Source organism: Solea senegalensis, linkage group LG21 (assembly GCF_019176455.1).
Source record: "Solea senegalensis isolate Sse05_10M linkage group LG21, IFAPA_SoseM_1, whole genome shotgun sequence".
In the NCBI taxonomy this organism is placed as follows: Eukaryota; Metazoa; Chordata; class Actinopteri; order Pleuronectiformes; family Soleidae; genus Solea; species Solea senegalensis.
Genome location: NC_058040.1, coordinates 2,664,356 through 2,686,050, shown reverse-complemented (window position 1 = coordinate 2,686,050; position 21,695 = coordinate 2,664,356). Strand labels below are relative to the sequence as shown.

The following is a 21,695-nucleotide window of genomic DNA, read 5'->3' as shown; positions in this document are numbered from 1 at the left end:
TTTAAGTAATATCACTTGATCAAGCCTATTTTAAAATTCCACACTACAAAATTAAAGTATGTATGATTCATGCTGATATCGTATCGTATCGGCCAATACTCAAGGCTGCAATATCGGTATCGTATGAGAAAATTGTATTGTATCATTTAAACCAAAACATTAACGTTGATTTAAAAGACATCTCCCAGCGTTTAGTTGTTTGTCCACAGTTTATTTCTGACAAGTGTTGGGAGAAATATTGTATTTGTGATGGTTTAAATCTGTGCTGCCTCCCTAAAATGCATGGTCACAGATGTAAGCGAGAGGTCAGGGGTCACAAGTCCTGCTCGTGCATCTGCTGCTGCATCTTCTGAAGCATCTGCTGCATCCTCTTCAGCTGCATGAGACAATTATAGACATTATAAGACAGGCCTCATCAGTTCACATCAGCATCATGGTTGTGACATTTGTCTATGCACTCACTTCTTCATCTTTCATTTTGATGAGTTTCTCTGTCTCCACGCCAGATGTGGACAGTGGTAGGATGGGGCTCTCCACTCGCTTATCTGCATTCATCTTACTATAACATAACAGATTGACACTATTGCATAATATTAAATCTATATTCATTCATATTCTACTACTCAAGAGGGTCACAGGGAGCCCATCCCAGCTGACAAAGGCAGGGTCACACACATGTCACACAGGAGGATAATGAAAGTACAATAAAAAAAAAGCATGTCCATGAAAATGTGTATCTTTTAACTCATATGAATTGCTGACTGGAAGCATGTCCTTGGCTCTGTGATGTCACTGCCTCTGTTATGTCTTTGTAACGTTTAGATTTGTTATCATACGGCACTGTTGCAGATGATGTTGATGGCTGTGCTGTACAACGCGTGTAATTCAAAGGTTGTGAGCGGCAAAGATGGTACAATACATTCGTTGATAATAAGTAATAAGCTCTTGGCCGGTACGGTCGTCTGGTGTAATTTGTAGGCAACATTGGCGTGACTGTGGTCGGACTGTAACCAGAGGTAGTGTGTCCTTTTTTACTAACTTGTTCGCTCTCGCCTCTTCGGAACTTGGTTACGAGAGAGAAACTGAGTTTGTTCACGCAAACAACCTTTTGTTTTTTTCCTAACAAAGTTGAGTGACTTTATCGAACGTTTTTGTTTATTGCTATCACGTGAGTGTCTATCGTGATACATATCGTTATTGTAGTATCGCCCAGCCTTAGTACAACAGGTGGTATAACATTACCTTATTACAACCCTACAACCTATTTATGACAATACTGGCCAGTTATTAAATGATAATCTTTTATTACAATAAGAAACAAAAAAAAGAAGGTATTGTGTTTACAGTTGTTATTATATTATAGGCTGCTACACTTGACTTTTTTACCATTTTGTTGAGAGTTCTCTGATTCCGCTTCCTCACTTCACTTCCTTTCCTCACTTTTAATACATAATAGTATATACAGTCATATGTCGGCTGAGATGGGCGACAGACGCTATTATATCTTTATTCTGTGAAGTACTTTGAGCTGCACTGCCTTGTATGAAAAGAGCTATACAAATATAGAAATTAATAAGTTTGAATGATTGATTGATTGATTGATACACAGACCTGGTCATGGTCTGGATGATCTGAGCTCTGTAGTTCTCATAGTGACAGTCATTGGTGATGTCCTTTAGGTCGTGCATGTGGCTTCTGATCAGCATAGTCCTCAGCTTCACAAAGTCGCAGTGGGTTGGGTTTTCAACTGCACACAAGAAAAGATGTCACATTACTAAAAAGAACTTGTTTTGTCATGGCAACTGAAATGTTAGACCTGCTGCAGGGGGGGGCGGGGCTCCATCCAGATTGAATCCAGTGGAGAGATTCTTACCCTCCACAATGCCCCACGGGTAGAGCCTCCCTCTCACCCTCTGGCCTCGGACTTCTACCACAGTGTTACTGCCGATCACTGCAAACGGCGAGCTCTCCTGCATAACACACACCACACATACTGCGGTGTCAGAGCGTTTAAAGGAGCAGTGCCACCAAGTAAATGTCACCCATCAAAATGTTTATTATAAGTGTGGGATTGCTGTCTCCTGTACAACCTGTTTTGTTTTTTGGAAGGGTGGCTGTATGGGATACTGGCTTCTGAGCACCAATCTGAGACGAGGACACTTGTTCATGATGAAAACATGGCTAATATCCCAAAAATGTGTTTGCAGTATTTCTGCAAAGCACACGCTCTTGGCCATATTCAAATGAAAAGTAATTTGATGCTGAAACAAAATCTTCCTGTTAAAATGTCAAGAAAGAAATATTAACATTGTAAATATGTAGTAGCCCCATCCTCGAGCTGCTATCTTATCATGGTGGAGGGGTTTGCATGTCGATCCTAGGAGCTCTGTTGTCAGGGGGCCCTTCCCATGGGCTTACCACCCATAGATTCCTCTGGAAGAGCTGGACGAAGTGGCCAGGAGAGGGAAGCCTGGGCTTCTCTGCTCAAGCTGCCGCACCCATGACCCAACCTCAGATAAAGGTAGAAGATGGATGGATGGATATGTAGTAGCGTAGAGTTTTAAAGCAGAGAATATAAACCAATTGCATAAACAGAGAAATATAAAGTACTGTGCAAATATTAATAATCAAGTTATAAACAACCTCAGCCAGAAGATATAGCTGTGAGTAAAAGGTTCCAATTGAAGATGGGCCCAAAGAACTAAATGTTGTTTTAAAATCATTATGCTTAAGAGTGGCTCTTACCTTCAGCTCTTTATCTTGCCGCTTGAACTCTTCATCTTCATCAGAGTCACAGTCGGGAAACTGGTAGATCTTTATTCCATATTTATCAATTTCCTCTCTTAGCTGGAAGCACACACACACACGCTCAGTGAGCGCTGGACTTAAGCAGGTCACCAGCCTACATGATAAAACTCAGTGGAAGAAATGTCTGAGTCATTCAGCACTAAAAGCTGAAAATGGGTCCATATCTAATTCTCACGTTCAAGACTCCATATCATTTATATTCCCAAACTATTCACACTCAAATACAGGGTTTCATGACATAGAAAGAGACATTTTTTGGGAAATAGATGAAGCATCATATTAAAGGAATAGTTCAAGGTTTTGGAAAATACAGTATAAATACTCCCACTTCGTCAATACCATTCGTGTTTTTTTATGTTGTGTTATCACCTGATTGTATGAATTGTTGCCAACAGTGTGAGTAAGAGCGGGGCTATGCATTTATGTTAGACTGTAGCCAGCCACTGCTCCCAGGACCTGGAGTACATGACAGTTAAATGCAGGCCCATATACCTTCTGCATGAGTTTACTGTGGTCCTGGTAACAGCTGTGTACATACCACCAGTCCAGCACGTGGACTTTTGCATGACATCACCACAGTAGTCAACAGAGCATGTATCCTGAGTTGATTTACATCATAACAGAGGATTTTAATCATACTGATTTGAATCTGATTTTCCCTAAACTCCATCAGCATAATACGTGCACAACAAGAGCAAATATACAGAATCAGCATGAAAAAGGGCTTCCACACCTCGGCCGGTCGGACCAGTTGTCCCTGCTCTCAATTACTGCAAACATCCATCTCAAGAAAAGTGCTCTAACCAAAAAGTGTCAAAACACAGCCTGATGGTGCCTCTCATCAGCTACAGGTCTGCTTCAAAAGTACCATCTGGGATACTTTTGAAGATCAGGACTTGGAGGACAACACAGCAGTTGTCCTGGGCTAAACACAGACAAGTGCACTGGGTCTTTCCCAACTAGAGCTCCAGAGTGTGAATCAGAGTGTGAATCAGAAAGGCCAAAGCAGCATACAGCGTGAAGATAGAGGACTCCCTCAGCAGTAACAACACAAGGCGGGTGTGGCATGTGGTTCAGCACATCACCAGTTGATGCAGGAACAATAATGGGGACTGTGAGGAGACAGGTTTAGTTTCTGGCCATCTACATTGAGGAGAGCTTGGCCTGGAGCACAAACACCACAGTACTCATCTTTACTTCCTGAGGGAAGGAAGAACCACCTCACTCTGCTCCATAGACAGTGTGCTGACATACTGTATATGTATGTAGTATGCTAGTTGTACGGTAGGTCATCATCTTCACTCAGAACATAATTGACTGCCCTCTCCCCTGCACGGTTCTCACTGCCTTAACTCTACGTTCTTAAGACACATCGCACTCAGGACACCTTCTGTTTGAACTGCTGCAGGGCATTTAAAAATAAGACAAATAGGCAAAAAAAAGGAAAGATGACACATAAGACATTTGCCTGTGTGGTTTTTACATACTGCTGTGTTCACTGTTAGCTGCTGTAACCCTTTTAGTTTGTTTGGAAGCTCTTATTTCTGTTTTTGCTCATTGGACTAAATGCAAATTTAGATGCAGGAGTGATTAGAATACAGTTTACATTGTTAATATTGGACGTTCAATGTTCAAATAGAGGTTGTTTACCTATTTTCACATCTTGAGAATATCTCTAATATTTCATAGACTCATGGAGCCATAGAGCTCACATGTTATAGGTAATATTACATATATCTTATTAATTATGTTATATATAATACTTTTCTCATTTCATTTATTTGAATATGATAGGATTTTATTCAAGTACTGGGATGTTGGATGTGGGATGCATTTTTTCAAAGGGCAAACATAGACCACAGACCAACACAAGACCGAGACCAGAGGGTATCGAGACCAAGACGAGACCGAGACCACGTAAAAGTCTCAGTCTTGGTCTCGATACATACAACTCCATGTGTTGGATGTATACCAAAGCTGCTAGACGTCGCTTCTCTGTGGTCATTGCATTAAGTCATTGGCAGACTTGGTTGAGTTGACTCAGGCTAGCTCAGTGCAGTAGTTTTTACTACGTCTGGACAACAGAGAGGTGAGAATTATATGTTGTCCTACCTGCTCCTTGAGTTTCTTTATCTCGGTGGGAGTGAGGCAGTCTGCTTTTGAGATGAGAGGAACCACGTTCACCTTGTCCTGTAGGGCCTTCATGAACTCTACATCCACTGGACGAAGCCTGCAGGAGCCCATGAAGTTTACAGAACATTTCCATGTATGCACAGATATACAGTACCACGTGTACATGTGAGCGTGCGCTAATTACCCGTGTCCAAACGGAGGGATGAAATAGAGGCAGCAGTGCACCCTGCTGTCCTGGATGTTCTTTCTGTTCAGTCCACTCTCGTCTCTGAAGTACTGTTCAAACTGCTGGTTGATATAGTCTGTGACGGACGTCCAGCTACCAAACACAAACATAAAACATCACATTATGACATCAGATCTAGTTATGAAAACAGGAGTAGTTATTCAGAATATGCTATTAGGAAATTATAGAAAAAAGTGAATTAAGGAACGACAGAATCAACCATTATTCCTTGAGCTCATTTTATTACTAATTACAACCAGATAACCCCCCTCCTCATATGAGTTACTGTCTGGTATTCAAAAGCTGCTTCATATACCTGGGTGAAAATCCCGAAAAGAGGAAAACTCAGGGTTTTCTGTTTCAAAAAGGGAGGAAGAAAGGGAAGAAAATAAAACCAGAGTAAGAGTAACTCTAGCTTGTTTCAGAAAGAAAAGTAACCTGAGCTCAGAGTCAGGACACACTGAACCAGGCTTTCCCACACTCAGGGTCCTCTGAGTGCCACCAAAACCTTCAACCAGTAAAGGATTCAAAAAACATCGACATAAATAACAATTTAAGTGACAAATGCTGAAACGTTGACTGACACTGGGACTAATTTTCAAAAAATAACACATAACTTAAACACCACGGCTTTGTTATATTCCTTGTAAATATTTCTTAAAATCTATTATACATATTTTACAGCAATATAAAAATGAATTACCAAAGTGAAACTTTTTCCCCCTGTATGTTTTCATGTTATTGTCCCTGAGCTGGACTATAAACAGTGTTTGCACTACTTCTTACTTCACCCCACAGAGTGGGTGTGAAGTATTGTTTTTAGTGACTCTGTGTGTCACTGTCTGTTTATCTGTCTGTCTGTTTGTGTTTCCACACTTGCCAATATGACCAACAGAGGCCGACAGAGGCTTGTTGCGTGAATGGGGTGAAGTCTTCCATCACTGATTGCCTTGTTTTGATTTTTGAAAACCTGTATTTTTTGTACATTGTAAAACATAAATAAGGAAGAACTAAAGAAACTGGTTAGAAACTAATTTCATATAAAATGTCATACTTGTGATTATAGCTGCATGTCAGCATAGAGAGTAAACACCTACCACTCAGTGTTGTTGACCGCGTCTCCAAAACCCACCGTGTCCACAATGGTCAGTTTCAGCTTTACCCCCTTCTCCTCGATGTCCACGGTGAGCTTTGTGATCTCAACTGTCTGACTGATCCGTTCTGAAACAGCAAAGACATTTAACAATCGACAGTCTAATATGAAGACAGAAGAAGAAGACGACTTTGACTTTAATTAGGAAACAGTTTTTCAACAACAATGTCCCAGGTCAGTCTGTAGAACGAGTGCTCTATCCTGAGTCTGGCTGAGACCAGGGCCTTCAGACTGAGCACCGGCTCTGTCCAGCCATCACCTGACGCCTAGTTCTTGCAGCTTTTCCAGATGCCAACAAGAAATTAATGAGAACCCTTGTCCGTCTTTTTTTAACAGTGAACAGTAAACAGTAAACCTCTCCCAGAGCTTCTACCTACCTGTGCCTCATGTGCCAAGTCTGCCAAATGAGGACATGAAACCACCAAGTGCTCTAGAGTCACTGTCGGCCCACAAAAGGGACATTCCTCCCCAGTGCTGAGATCCAAGCGAGCTCTGTATCCGTTAGTAGCTATAGCTCCATGTATGATCCAGCAGCCTTTAGGGAAAATACCTCAGTCCATTTGGATTCTCTTAGGCCTAACGGAGAACCAAAGTTCAGCACCTTCACACAGCTGAGGTACAGCTGTTTTCTCCCACAGGTGATGAAACTGCCGAGGATCTTCACTCTCCCACAGCAGCTCTAATGGCGAGTGATGGAAACACATATACTGAGCCCTCACTTCACTGTCTTTATCAGCTTTGAGGAGAGGTCCGCTTAACTCCCCTAACTGGGGACTCGTTTGGAGGCTGGATGAGGCTCTGCGTGATTATAACTCTAGAACATGCTCGACCTCCAGGGATAATGGAGTAAAAGTTCTGGAGAAAAGGAAGGCCACTCCACCACTGAGTGTGGTGTTTAAAACCAGCTGGCCCTCCCACTTATTCCAGTCTGCCTCGATGCTCACATCACTGTGCGTTTCTTGTAACAATAACAGATCAATTTGTCTCACAACACACAAAAGACAAATGAAAAAGTCAAATAAAGCCAACAACTACAAACCCAAACAACTAATAGAACTATACAATCAGTATGCCAAAGAATAAAGACGGAGAGAACTGTCAGTCACGCTTTTCCACTCTCACTCCTCACAGAAGAAGAAAAAGAAGAAGGCAGCAATGGTGACGTCGGATTGGTTAGTGACTCACCTTCAGCATTGAGCAGTTTTCGGTCTTTGTGCAGATTGGTGAGGAACAGGCTGTTTACCAGGGTGGATTTACCCAGACCGGACTCACCTGTAACACAAACAGGTGTTACAGGTGTCCACACTTTTTAGACCCACTCGTAGGGGGACGGGACCTTATTCCAAGAATGTAAACAGTTACGCTAACAGGACCAAGTCACTGGTGGGCACGTAACAAAGAAAAGAATGAAGATATTTCTCAACTCAGGGGGAAACTGAGGTTGGGAAGCACAATCTTTCAAAAATACTGCACCTATTCTAGTAATACAAGGCTAAATGCATATCAGTGAAGTATTCCTTTAAGTAGGTGGCTAATGGTGCATTCCATGTGCAGTTGGAATTTACATCAAACTCGTGTTTGACCTTGAAGTTTGTGGGTTTGATTCCCAGCTCTGATAGTTTACATGTGAGTGTGTCCTGCTCATAGATGTGCTGCATGAATGTGTAAATGGCAAAAAACTGTAACTCTGTAAAGCACTTTTAATTCAGGCGCTGACACGATGCTGACACCACTCTCACCTGCCACCATGAGGGTGAAGTCAAATCCTTTTTTCACAGACTTCTTGTGCACCTGGTTGGGCAACGTCGCAAAACCAACATACTCCTTTTCCTGGAAACAGAAACAGAAACACAGTGTCAGATCTGGGCCTCTGCGTTAGTAGGACATTCCCACGATTCCCACGATTCCCATGTTTTATTGAAGTGGTAAAGAGAGTGTGACGGAGGGTAAGAACATTGGAGGTTCTCCAAGGATTCATGATGCAGTGTGACAAACAGCCACTGACACTGGAGGAGAGGGAGACAGAGCATGACAGAAGGTGCATTTGATTACATGGAGAGGGGAGGAAGACAAGCACTGTTTAGCGCTCCAGAATAAAATCTTAATATTATCTGAATAAAGTCTTAATATGCCCTGCGATGGACTGGCGAACTGTCCAGGGTGTACCCCGCCTATCGCCCAATGTTTTGCCTCTTTTTTTTGTGAATATCTTTGTGGTTGGTTTTATTCTTTTTGTCTTGTCCAACCTCCACCAGTAGGGTGATTTTTTTAAATGATCTGTCCATTAAAGGAGGTCACATGTTCGCACAGAGTTTATGCTCCAGCTTTTTTTACATCACGCCTATACAGAAAACCACTCCTCAGACCCGTAAAGGAGGGTGGAAAGAATGATGGCTTGGAACACCATGATTTTGGTATGGAGATTGAGGTCATGGTTTAGGAAGACACGTTTGGAGAGCCTCCCAAATGCTGCATGTGCGGCACGAATCCTGTTGTCAATGTCTTTCTGCACAGTGCAATCGCTGGACAAGTGGCTTCCCAGGTAGGCGAAACCTTCCACGTTCTCAAGGAATTTACAACAAAGTCAAACGTTGGTGGTGACTTAGGTTTCGTCTGCAACATCTTAAAAAATGTAAAATCAGAACTGGGAAATGGGAGTGACGACGAATTCACCATGTTCCATTTAAGAAGGTCAGAAAAAAAACGACTAGCCACTGTTAGCAATATCAGTTGATAACAACACTCTACATGGTAAAAAAAACAGCATAGCAACATGTCTATGATTAAGAATAACACAGTACAACTGATTTATTGTTCAACAAATATGACAGAAGTGCAATTAACGGTAAAAGTACCAGTGTTTGTAAAGTGTATGAAATTCCAAGTTCAGACTACAAACATGTGTCAGGGAACAACGGTCACCTTTGCTTCATCTGCATCATAGATGTCTGCATTTGTCCCTTCAGGCTTCTGTAGAAAACACTAAGAAACCAAATGTCCTCCTTTAATCAAGTCCCTTGCGCTTTCTAAGCACATAAAACAAATCTTATTTTAAGGCTACAGAAATTAAAAATGTGTCATTTAAAACTTACACTTATCATAGCTGAATGTTTGGCTGAAGTTAAACATGAGTGAACAAACAGGGAGTAAAGTAAGGATAAGTTAATAAATAAGACCTGTTTTTCTTGTAGTTGTATTTTGTTAATATTATCATTAACATCTAATATACTATTAACAAGAGTGAGCTGATACAACAGGCCTTCGACGCTTTTACAAACACATTTTTTGAGGATTGCAAAATATCGCCAATTATCTGCCAAATCCCCAAAAATATCAGGATATTGATTTTCATCAATATCGCACACCCCTACTTATACAAACATAAATATGGGTCCCCAATGTTACACACTGTATCTTTTAATGAAGGGAACAGAATACAGAGCCTTGAAGAAGGCAGATGGTACATGACGATGTCACACAGACCGTCCAAAAAAACACAACTCCTATCATGCATTAGAGTTTTACACCATGCCATATCTACTGAAGAGTGCATTAGCTTGAATTCTTAGGATGTAAGACGTGGCTGTATGCAGTGTGTGTGTGTGTGTGTGCGTGTCACACCTACACAAACACACGTACAGTGTTGTGTAGAAACACAGATCCAGACTGCTGGATCTCACAGCTCACAGCTCTGACTCAGCTTCAGCTCTGCCGTCCAACAACACATGAAAAACAGCAAACTGTGAAAGCAGCACCATGGTGACATAAATATATGATATGTGGGATTATGCAGCATATCTGAAAATAAAGAGGAGGATGTGTGGAGGTCTTAAAAATCAATTCTGTTGCAAAGACACATTGTTCTGTCGAGTTTCATGTGTGCACAGAACAAAAGGTTTTATCTAAAATAATCAGAGATGTACAGTAATGAAGTAGAACTACTTCACTAAATGCTGTATCTGTACTGTACTGGAGTATTTTTTTCCTTGTACTTCACTACATGTTTTTGATGGTTTGATACATTTGTGAAATAATGAAACATATCAAGGTAAGTTACAAATATAATACACAAATACACAAACACCAGCTTGAGCTATCAGTAAGCGCTAGCTAACTTTAACTGGATGTCACGCTGGATGGTGTTTTTGACCCAATATATTCAAACTTTGGACTGCTGTCTATAATAACTACATAACACAATACTTCTACTTTTACTTCTTTGAGTAGTGAGTTTTAAAATAAACTAATTGCAATACTTAAGTACAAAAAAGTGTTGTGCTTAAAGAGTATTTGAACTTTTACTCAAGTCTTGGTCTGTAGTACTACTATACTTGAAATAATACTTACTGGAAATAATACACACGTGTTTAAGTCTATGACATATTAATAAACTGTTTGTTGGAACTTAAGTGTGTAAACTGCTCACTCTCCAACACCAAAGTCAATAAAGAGGGATAAGAGCCAGAAAAGATCTACTACTACTAGTCTACTACTAACCATAACTACTACTACTAACTCTAACCTACTTACTGTATGTCTTCACCTTCAAATGTAACACTGTACATTATGCAAATTTAATTTTTGTCCCCATAAGGAAGAAAAGTTCACATAATGTGATTAATAGATTTAGGTCCCCACAACATGAGTAATACCAACATACATATACACACACACACACACACACAGAGTGCTGCTGTGTAATCTCTCACCTCTCCATCATCTGGAGACAGATTCCAGGAGACAAGGATCAGGCAGGAGGACAGAGCAGGAGACATCCGGAAGATAAAACACAATCATTCATCAATGATTAATCAATGAAGCGGTAACTGTTACTGATGATGCTCACCTGCACGGGGCTGCGCGCGACTCCTGTACCTGCTGTTAGCCGTCATCTTCACTGAGAGAGAGTGAGAGGTCCACGGAACAACACACTCTTACGTGCGTGCGTGCAGCTGAAGAATGCGCGTCCACCCACAGAGTTGAATCCAAATCACGCACACACACATTTCACTGCATCCATCATTTCACACGACGCACGCCGAGTTGTCATGCGCGCGCACCGTAATCCTCCTGTTGGTGAGCAAAACAAGTGTGTGCAGTACATGCGATTCACCAGAGGGTGGCAGTGTTACTCTGTCTGTCTGTGCAACAACGTCATAGCCTTGCAATACCGCTACTAATAGTAATATTTAATATAATATAATAAACATTGTTCCGAATTTTAGTCTTAGTTAATTATATTAATTTTATCTTCATTTAATTCTCCATTTTTTCTGAATAAATTTGGGGTTTTTTCAACTTCAAATTATTTTGAGCACCAATGACAGAAACTATGAGATTAGTTTCATCAGATGAAACGTAGGTAAATAGGTAAATAAATCAACTGATGTTTATTAGATCATCATCATTATTATTATTGTATTGTTAACAACAACAATACATTAAAATTAATATTATTAGTATACAAAGTAAACGAATCAAGACAACTGATTGATTTTAATTCTTTACAGTCTTTACAGGTCCAGTGTGTAAGTAGTGCCATCTAGTGGTGAGATTACAGATTGTAAAAAGAAAAGAAGGACCTATCCCTTTCCCATGCTCTTCAGGGAACTATGGTGGCCTTCACAGACCAGAAAGGACAAACTGTAGTAGTGGTTGTTATGCACATGTATAGTGCTGAGGGAACATGGTGGCACATGTGGCTGCCTCCATTAACAGTTGAGCAGCTGAGAAGAGAGGGAGACAACAATCAATGAATGTCACAAATAACCTTTGTTTACTGCACTAATTAAGATGGGAGATGTTTATTGTTTATTTATAAAACTCTGTGACAACGTGACTGTGTCCCCACAACATGAGTAATACCTCAAACACACACTGAGTCTACACCACCAGAGGCACAGGTGTCACAGTGAGAAACGCTCCAGTGGATCTGATCACACTTAGTGATCGAGGTTTGGTGAGAATTGCTATGACACCTACCTGAGGAGGAGGAGACAACAGCAGGGAAACAATGAGAAGAGCGTGGGAGTGGAGGTAGGAGCAGGCTGCCATCACTGACTGTTTCCTGTGCTGCTGCAGGCCTGCTAAGGTGGGGACAATGGGCGAACTCCCCTGGCACCATCATAGGCCCCAGGGTCACTGTGACCTCTGCAATCACAGTGACCCTGGGCCGCACACGTGACGACTGGTTTTATTTATTTATTTAGTTGTGCATTTAAACTTGGTCTCATTGGTTGGGTTAAGGTTAGGGTCAGTACGTTGGTGTGTGTTTTGATTCCCTGGCTGGTTTTCGCACAAATACTTGGAAAGTAGACGGTTTTATCAACATATGACGCACAAAAGCAAAGTGAAGCAACAGACCCACAATGTAGTTGGGTAACACTTTGAGAGCACTCTATTCAAAGTGACGGGGTCTAGTGAACGCCGTACGTATTTAATCACTATTATGTGTGGTTACGCCACACATAATAGTGGGCCACACACACACGCCCTGCAAGACGTCACACTGGGGGCGCGGTTAAATCGTCGATTCCGCCTTTGCTTTCGAAGGTTGCGACTGTGACGTTGCTTCGAATGGTATTTGATTGACGACCGCGACCCCAAGTAAGTGCACAATGAGGATATACCCCAAAATAAAATGTCTGGTCTTTCATGGACACAACGGTCAATGTAAGAAACCTGCCTGTGTGTGTGTGTGTGTGTGTGGTCCGTCCATGTGAGAACACCTGTGTGTAATAACACACACACACTCACACACGTAGCTCAGGGTCACACAGTGACTTCAGCTCGGAAACAGGCTCACGCAGGAAGACCCGGGGCTTGGCGACGCACAATGGCCCATCACATGTGCTCGGTGTTGATTCCTTGCTGGCCGTCGAGCACGCCACCTCACGGGAGGAAGTGCTCATTGTTCTGGGGCAGCCCTCTCTCTCACTGTCAGTGGCAGAGGAACAATGGGAGCAGAGGTGGGCAGGGGTGAGACGGAAGCCAGAGGAAAAGCTTGTTTTTACTGCTCAAAAAACCCCCACAAAACTTTGTGAAAGACACAGCAGCAACAAGAAACAAAAATAATCATGATTTAAGCTGCGCTGCTTCCCTGGTTTCTCTGAAGGATGCATGTGTGAGTGGCAGGAATAAACAAAAACGAGCTTTAATCATCTCCAAGTGGCTAAACTACAGTAACTCCATGATTACATATGACTGAATAAAGAGAGCAAAGACACCGTAGATGAGAGCGAGACAGGCAAAGAGTTATCTCTCTGAATGTGCTCCACAGAGACAGGAAATTGTGGCTGTTAGAAACAGGAAATGATCCGATGACAGAGATAAGGCGGAAAAATTAACTCAGGAAATCAAAACAAGTCCGTTCCGATGCAGCTGAGGGACAGCTGAGGAGGATGTGGGTCAGGTTTAGATCGAGTCCACTGAAAATGTTTAATGAAGACATAAAAAGTTGAGTATTTAATGTACTTTGTATGTATTATTACATTCTTTGGGTTTAGTGCATTTATGTTTACATTGGATAATCACTGAAATAAGCCCAACAGAAGGATAAGAACAAGCATCATTAGCTGTTCATTCATGGTGGTTACCATTTATTATTGTATTAAAGGTCCAGTGTGTCAAATTTAGGTTGAGTATCTCCACTGCAAAAAAGTAATACCTACCTCATCACTGCACCGCTGCGTGAAACTGCGGTGACTTCGTTTTATACGCCTCACACACACACACACACACACACACACACAAATGAGTGACTAGCGACTTTACACCAGACTCCTGATAGTTGTTGGAGATTAACCCACGTTTTTAGGATTGTTGTTTTAAGTGATCTACAGTTCGGCGCTGTTCGGCTTGATTTGTGTATGGGACGTCTCTTCCCGTGACAACAGCCTGACCAATCATCACATAGTACCTACTCAGCACGCTTTTGGAACCTCGCTGGAGCAGGTACTAAAAATAGTACCTGGTACTATGCTAGTGGAAACGCTACTTAAACCGTGACGTGCCGAGCCGGTGGTATTACGCCATAAAGGCGTGGGGATTGAACCCATGGCCTTCCGGTTGAAAGTGGACCTGCTCTTCCACTGAACCCCCGTGGATTATTACATTTCCTGTTCCCTCTCCAGCTGTGGCTTTGAACCACAGTGACAGGTGTCATGCCAATGAAACAAACATAACGCAGAGTGATGCTACGCTAGCTAAGCTTGCGAGTGATTAATAAACAGTGCTTCGACTACCGACCTAATTGTGGGACGTTAGTTACCAACGAATTGAACAATTAGTCGTTAAAAAAGTCATAAAGGAGCAGAAGTAGCCTTGTGATCAAAGTGTGGAACTGGACTGACACAGGAAGACCGAATGAGTGCGTCATGTCCGCTGTTTGTTAGAGCAGGTGGAACGAGTCACCAGAGGAAGAGGAGTCAGAGTGGACGTTAAAGACGTTAAAGCCCTGCAGCAACAGGACATTCACGTCACAGGCTGATAACGCTCTCCCCACTCTGAGTCAACTAATGAATCTCAATTAGCGCCGTTATGATACATGGTGGTGTCATTTACATTCATTAGTGCCTGCTGCTGCAAGTAGGGATGCACCGATATGACTATTTCTGCCGATACCGATATCCGATATTAATATTGCTGCTATGGCCGATAACCGATATCTACCGATATCGTTATGTGTTAAAAAAAAAGTTTCTGAGATGATAAAAGTTTGTACAGAATGAAAATCATGCAAGCTGAATTTTTTAATGTCTTCCTTTATTTTCAAAACATGTTTTACCTCCAAATAACAAGGTCACATAAGACACAAGTAACCAACTACAAGTAAAGGTTTTTAGAAACCTTTACCACTTGTAGCAAGTGTGTAACTAAATGAAAGTACAGTTTAACTCCCTCAACTCACTAAACTCCTGTGAGAAAGTTTGGATCATAAATTACAAACATGAACATAAATAAAAATAATACCCTGCCAAAGTTACTGTAACCGAGATGAGGGCGTCTATACTGGGTACGTAAATAAAGTCAACAACCCTTCCTTCCGGCAACAACAACCGCGCCACTTCCCTTCACAATAAAACTACACAACAAATATGAGAAACAATACCTGACAAGCTCTACTAAGAGCTGCCATAATAAAAAAACATGTTAAAATACTTGATCAAACTTGCCAGTATTCATGGCAACAAGATATTTATTAAATTGCAAAACATCGGAAAAAGTAGCGCCGACTTGGCAGGTTGTTGCGGGGTTCAATATGCGCTATCAACCGTCGGAACCCTCGGCTGCTCGTCAAGAGCAATCATTTCCATTCCCTTGATCGTTATTGCCCTGGCCACTGTCTTCCTTTGGTCGAGTCCCAGCTGCGCTGCTTTCTTTTTTGTCTGCTGCCTAATGTTACTAGCGTTAGCTTCCTGCCGTTGTTTGTGTACTTCAGGGTGGCGGTTCTTCAAATGACATGATCAACTTTGTGGTATTGAATGACTTGACGAGGAACCCTCCTCGCATTACCTCGACTTTGCAAGTGTTGCATAATGCTTTTCGCGTATCTTCAATTGACAGCCTGAAAAAACGCCCACACCGCTGACATTATCTCTCCTCAACACACACACACACACGCACTCACACACATCTCTTGTGCTGCGCTTGCGTCACTGACGCTGTCATATGCCCAAACAAATGCCGCATGGCCTCCCCTTCCCGACACACATACACAAACAGCAATTAGATGGGTATAAACATCGGTTGTTAAAATCGGCGCAGTTTCACTCATTGGACCGATGCCGATATGTTAAAAAATGACGAACATCGGCCGATAACAATATTAATGCCGATATATCGTGCATCCCTAGCTGCAAGGCAAAGTTATTCCATAGATTTATACCTTTAACTGTGACACAGCGTTCCCTAAATGCGGTTTTTGAACATATCTGTTCCTTTAAGTTATAAAAGACTTTTATTTCAATTTATTTCATTTCTGTACAAGGTAATATCTTCTTATCAGCCTTGAACATGATTGACAGAATAGTGTAATAAACCAGATCATACGTCATGAATAATGGATTTAATTACAATACATAGGAAAAGCTAACATTACGCACCAGGTAGTGATATTGAACAGACATTACATAACAAAATGCCCAGGCATCAGTCTTGATCAAGTGCCACACAGTCATGGCAGGTGATATTTCAAAGTGGATAATAAAAGCAGTTGATGTGGAAAAGGAGGAGGAGAGAGTTCCTGGTGGCTCGCAGAAACAATGGAGTGCAATGGAAGTGATAAGAGACAGGATATCCTAACACTGCTGCACCTTAGCCCCCCCCCACTGACCATACGTCACCCACTGACCACACGTCACCTGGCAGCAGCTGTCCATCAGTCAGCGTCACAGACATCAGCAGCAGGAAGACACCACAAACAAAGGCAACTGCGGAGACAAAGGACGAGAAAACAGCCCCAGTCCAGTCATTAGGACGGTTGATCAAAGCATACAGACGTGTTTTCTCCTCAAACGTTCAGAATTTATGAATATGGGATACTACTCAGTCAGATTATGTTGAGCTGGTTTCAGAAACAGGGCTTACATGATACCAGGATTTGGCCCTAATCTGAACAAGTTAAACCAGGGTTTGTAAATCTGGTCTGAGTAAGGCAGTAAAGAGAGTTAATGCTTAATGAGAATGCTTGTCTTAAGCCTGATATGGTTAATTAAAAAACAATCTGGTCTAAGTATTTTCTTTTATTTCAGTTTCTCCTTCTCCAGCAGTCGCCACAGTCGACCACCTACTTGACTCAGTGATCCATGTTTTACATTGCTCAAAGTAATCACAGCCCTTGTGACCTTTCAGGATTTAAAATGGAAACCCCCCCCCCCAGCTACAAGCTAATTTTGCGTTCCACCAGGCCATGGGGCCGTTCCTTGAAAAAACATTGAGTCTCATGCTATTTAAATAAATTGTGTCAAATTATAGAAACGGCTGTCACTGAGCGAAAGGAAAAGAGCAGCTGGGACACAGTTTGTGATGAAAATGTAACCACATCAGTGATTTTTAAATGAAAATAGAGTGATTGATTAATGGAAGGAGACATCAGCATCAGGAAACTTTACAAATGGCCTTCTAGACATCAAGAACTATTGCTGCTTTTCCTTTTAAGATAAGTCTGTACTGACGTGAAGCTGACTCCAGCGAAGCCAAGTTGAACTGTGTCAATTGAAGTGGTGTTTTTTGCTGAATTAAGGGAAGATATGATGATCTCAGATTAATTAAACCACAGAGTGGAGAGTGGAACTGTTGATGAGCTGTGTGGAGGTGGTTAAAAAACATTTCCACGCTGCACACGGAAGAGATTTGTTTTGTGTCAAGGAAAGATGAGGTGACTGAAGACAAAAAGTTTCAAAGATGAATTCCTCTGCTCAACAACCCATCATTTAGTAGTTTGATAGATTTGTGTGGCATTTGTGTGTATACAGCTAGTGCTGTATACACACAAATGCTCCTCAGTCATGTCTGATAGTATTGAATGACAAAGCCTGTTTTCAGATGAAGGACGCAACATAAAAAACAATGTTCCTTTAATTCTGTTCACAAACCACATGGGATGAATAATAACAACAAAAGTTACGCACTGCAGATTTAAGTTATGTTCACTTTTTTTAAATCTGTGTTTATTGTTTGCCTCTCACAGTTAGCTGGAAGTAAACACTGAGCTTTGAAAATTGGAGGAAACATCTGGCTGCTACACGCACACACACACACACACACACACACACACACACACACACACACACACACACACACACACACACACACACACACACACACACACTTCATTCTGCTGGCAGTGGCCACAGCCTTCACTGTAATTAAGACTGTGCGTTTGTGTTATTGAGCCAACAGGAAAACACCGTTTATGCTCCACTCACCTTCTACGTGACATAATTATGCTCCTTCACGTGCACATGGCTGCGTGCTCGTGATATAACGAGCTTCCCAGCTCGGAGCTGATTGTGTTTTGTGGCAGGAATGTTGTTTGTCAGCATGTTGACGTCCATGCTACAGCAACACCTGCTACCTGTCATTTTATCACTTAATATCAATGCAGCAGCAAACTACACTGTCAGAAATAGGGGATTATAAGGGTGGGAACCACAGGTTAGCTCAGGATACAATGCGATACATGGTCCACAATCCCAATAATATTGCACTATGTGCGCCTTCTGTGCCTTTAAGTCAGCACTGACATTTCCACACACAGATAACATGTTAAATTAAAATGGCGCCTCATTATCTAAAGTATGAAACTTAAGTCACAAGTGTGAGGTTATTTCCCTGCTATCTCTCTGTCTACAATCTCTCTGATTTAAATGAGAGTTTTGTTGGTGCACCGCGCTGGGGTTAGAGGTTCTGAGTCGGGGGTTTCCTCCACGAATAAGAAGACCCACTGTCTCTGTTATCATCATATCAATGATTCTCCAGAGTAACTGGGTTTGTCTCCATATTATCACATATTTCAGTGTCTTTTTCAAAGTGTAGTTTGTCTGACAGGAGAATAGTGACTCCTCTCCTACGTTCAGATTAATAGTGTAGCGCCCCAGTGCCCCTACAATAGGCATGAAATGCTAAATACACTTATATTCTACTTGAGGTGCTCCCTGAGCTCTCTTAAAAATTATCAATTGTGATTAACCTATATGGTTTGGTTAGGATTTGTGTTATGTGAATGAACTCTTTTACCCCAATAACCTTTACTGTACCCTGATCACCACTATGGTAAGTAGAATGAAATCACAGAATCTTTCCTTTATACAGAAATAGAAATGTATTTACTTTATAAAACATAAAATAAATTATAGTTTTAATAAAATAAAAACGCTTCACCCTGTAAAGTGAATGAAATATCAATAAAAACCAATTAATGAAATAGGTTACCAATTGTACCTTTACATTCCTCATTGGCTGCCAGCCATTTTCAATGCAGCCAATGAGAGGAAAAAAACAAATCAAACAAATCATCTATTGATTGAACAACTCAAATGTCATATACCAGCATTTACTAATAATGAACTTGGGTGCGTTGGGAACAAAAACTGAGCGGCTGCTTCGCTCGTGAGCAAAATAAAATGGCGCACAGTTTACCTGCTGAGTTGGAAGACCGGAAGGAGGAGATGAACGCAAACGAAGCTCCGTCTGTGAACGCCTGCGTGGAGTCACACACCTTGGCTCGTACAGATGTTAATCATCTTCCCTGTCGATCCGCAAACTCGCGTCTGTTCCAGCGACTCGGCGCAGTCCGTGTGCGTGAAGAACAATGAAACACCGCCGCGCCCGTGAACTCTGTGCTAACGTAGCCGGAAAGGCTACTAACGCTGGTGAAGAGTCTGTTTACAGTCCAAACAACACAGCAACGATAATGTAGTTATCTGTCCGACAACTTTAATCATCTCAAATCCTGTTTTATAGCCTGGACAAAGATAATAAGATAATAAGATAATAACCATGTGATGGAATAAAGATCAAGCTCGGACTAGCCGTCCGCGCTAGCCTTCTTCTTCTACGTTCTCCCTCTCTCCCGCGCGTGCGTCTTCCGTTCCGGTTCAGAGGTCACACTTTTAAAACAGTTCGCAAATATTAAAATATTGAAATAAAAATAATTCAGGCCATCTAAAAATTAATTACATACTGGCATTCAAACATTTTCAACAATTCTTTATAAACATTTTCTTAATTAAAAGAAACATATAGCACATGGCTACAGTAGGATGAGGAAAAAACACTTGTGAATCCCATTCTTTTTCACTTTTCATGTTCCTACGTATAATATTTGTGCTTGTTCTTTCTTCATTTTAATTAAAATGTTGTTACATTTAAGGGGGTTCAGCAGACCATTTATTTTGGCACTAGTGATTCTTCCATTGTCTGAGTATATATAAAATAAATACACTCTCTGAATGCCTAAACATGAACCATACATTTGCAAAAAGCTAAATATTTTCTCCAATTATGTGATTTATTATAATTTTGTTTTTGTCATGTGTATATGTTTTACGTACTCTGGTCACATACCCTACAGTATTTCTGATTTTCCTCAAAGTACGACCAGAGGAAGCTCATGTAGCACGGCTGCGCTGCACTCCACGTGCTTGAAAACTGCACTCTGAACAAATATTTATCATTTAAGCTTATTTTAAACTTTATCTTAGCAGCCAGCTCTTCCTCCACCCTGTTCTTGTTTATCTGCCGTGGCATCTGAGTGGGTCAGTCAGCCCCTGATACGAGTGCTCTGACTCAGCCCCTCAGCAACATCATGACTAAAACGGAAAACACTCAGATTGTATCGTCCACGTTAGTAGAGTAATTACAGCAGGTGTGGTCCAGCTCTTTATCTACACGCATCGCTGTGTTTGCACTCAGTACAAATACAACCGCTCACCAGCATAATCACACACTCCTATGCTAATAGCTGCACAGGATTGCTGCTTTCAAACTGATTTTTCCTCAAGAAGATAAGAGACGAACAAAGTTTTGACGTTTTGGAACAGTAACGGCCCAGCATGCATTGCTTTTCTTGCTCCAGCTTCTGTCATCTCTCTGTTGACTGTGCATGATGTATAGGATGTGTATATTAGGTCAAGTGTGGCCATATGTCCTTGTAGTGAGTCCACTTAAAGCACAAACACAAAAGGGGAGTTGAGGGCACTTTTCAACAACACGGTCAGAGCACAATGGAGCAAATCAACATGGACGCCCTGTGCTCTGCACACAGTGCTTCCTGTGTGCAGAGGACCGCGTGTCCAAGGCCAGGAAAAACAATCTGAAAATGAGTACAGCGTGATAACACACAGTAATTGAGTGACCAGCGATGTGAATCAGACACTACGTGATCTGTCAACAGCCATCGACGAGCATTTCCTATCACGGGAAAACATGTGAGAGAAGCCACGCGTGGAACGATGCCGTAATGTTTCAGGGTCTTTGTTGAGGAGGTTTAATTCGCTCAGCTGAAGCTAATCAAACACTCATAGCCACATGTGTACTGGAGTTCCACGATTTATCAAACGTGAGCTACTTTCCCAGCGGAAATGACAGTTTGACATTTACAGCAGCAGCTCAGTGTGCAACTGTGGCAGCAGCATGTACACAGGTGTGAAAGAGATGGGATGCCATTCACGTAGATGTGCTGTATGAATGTGTGAATGACAAAGGCAGCTGTGGTGAATGATGTTTCACCGCATAAATAATGCTGGAGGTCACTGGAGGTAAGAGCCGAGAACCGAAGAGACGCCTCCAAACGACTCTTCATTCACCACTTACACCTTTTATATTTCAGCCAAAGTTAGCGCTGTTCTCACTTGTTTTCACTTAAATGATATA

The 21,695-nt window shown here is 41.7% G+C and overlaps 1 protein-coding gene and 1 long non-coding RNA gene across 2 annotated transcripts; both read right to left on the bottom strand.

The window, feature by feature from the left end:
- Positions 1–190: 190 nt before the first annotated feature.
- Positions 191–14,040, bottom strand: sept5b (septin 5b). The gene is made up of 12 exons (XM_044012963.1): positions 11,167–14,040; positions 11,030–11,040; positions 8,060–8,150; positions 7,506–7,592; positions 6,265–6,388; positions 5,126–5,260; positions 4,921–5,038; positions 2,746–2,847; positions 1,874–1,970; positions 1,612–1,747; positions 463–559; positions 191–376 (listed from the first exon to the last, which is right to left on the bottom strand). The coding sequence occupies exons 1-12, from the start codon at positions 11,210–11,212 to the stop codon at positions 314–316; spliced, it is 1,107 nt and encodes a 368-aa protein (XP_043868898.1). The 5' UTR covers positions 11,213–14,040; the 3' UTR covers positions 191–313.
- Positions 14,041–16,371: 2,331 nt separating this feature from the next.
- LOC122758114 lies at positions 16,372–20,015 on the bottom strand. The gene is made up of 2 exons (XR_006358119.1): positions 19,461–20,015; positions 16,372–16,750 (listed from the first exon to the last, which is right to left on the bottom strand). It is a non-coding gene; the product is annotated as an uncharacterized LOC122758114 (long non-coding RNA).
- Positions 20,016–21,695: the final 1,680 nt, after the last annotated feature.

Excerpts from the sequence above, each read along its gene's own strand:
- sept5b (XM_044012963.1), bottom strand. The coding sequence starts at position 11,212 with ATGACGGCTAACAGCAGGTACAGGAGTCGCGCGCAGCCCCGTGCAG. Across the intron at positions 6,389-7,505 it reads AAAACTGCTCAATGCTGAAG|AACGGATCAGTCAGACAGTT; the intron begins GTGAGTCACTAA and ends TTGCTGTTTCAG. Across the intron at positions 560-1,611 it reads ATCATCCAGACCATGACCAG|TAAGATGAATGCAGATAAGC; the intron begins GTCTGTGTATCA and ends GTTATGTTATAG.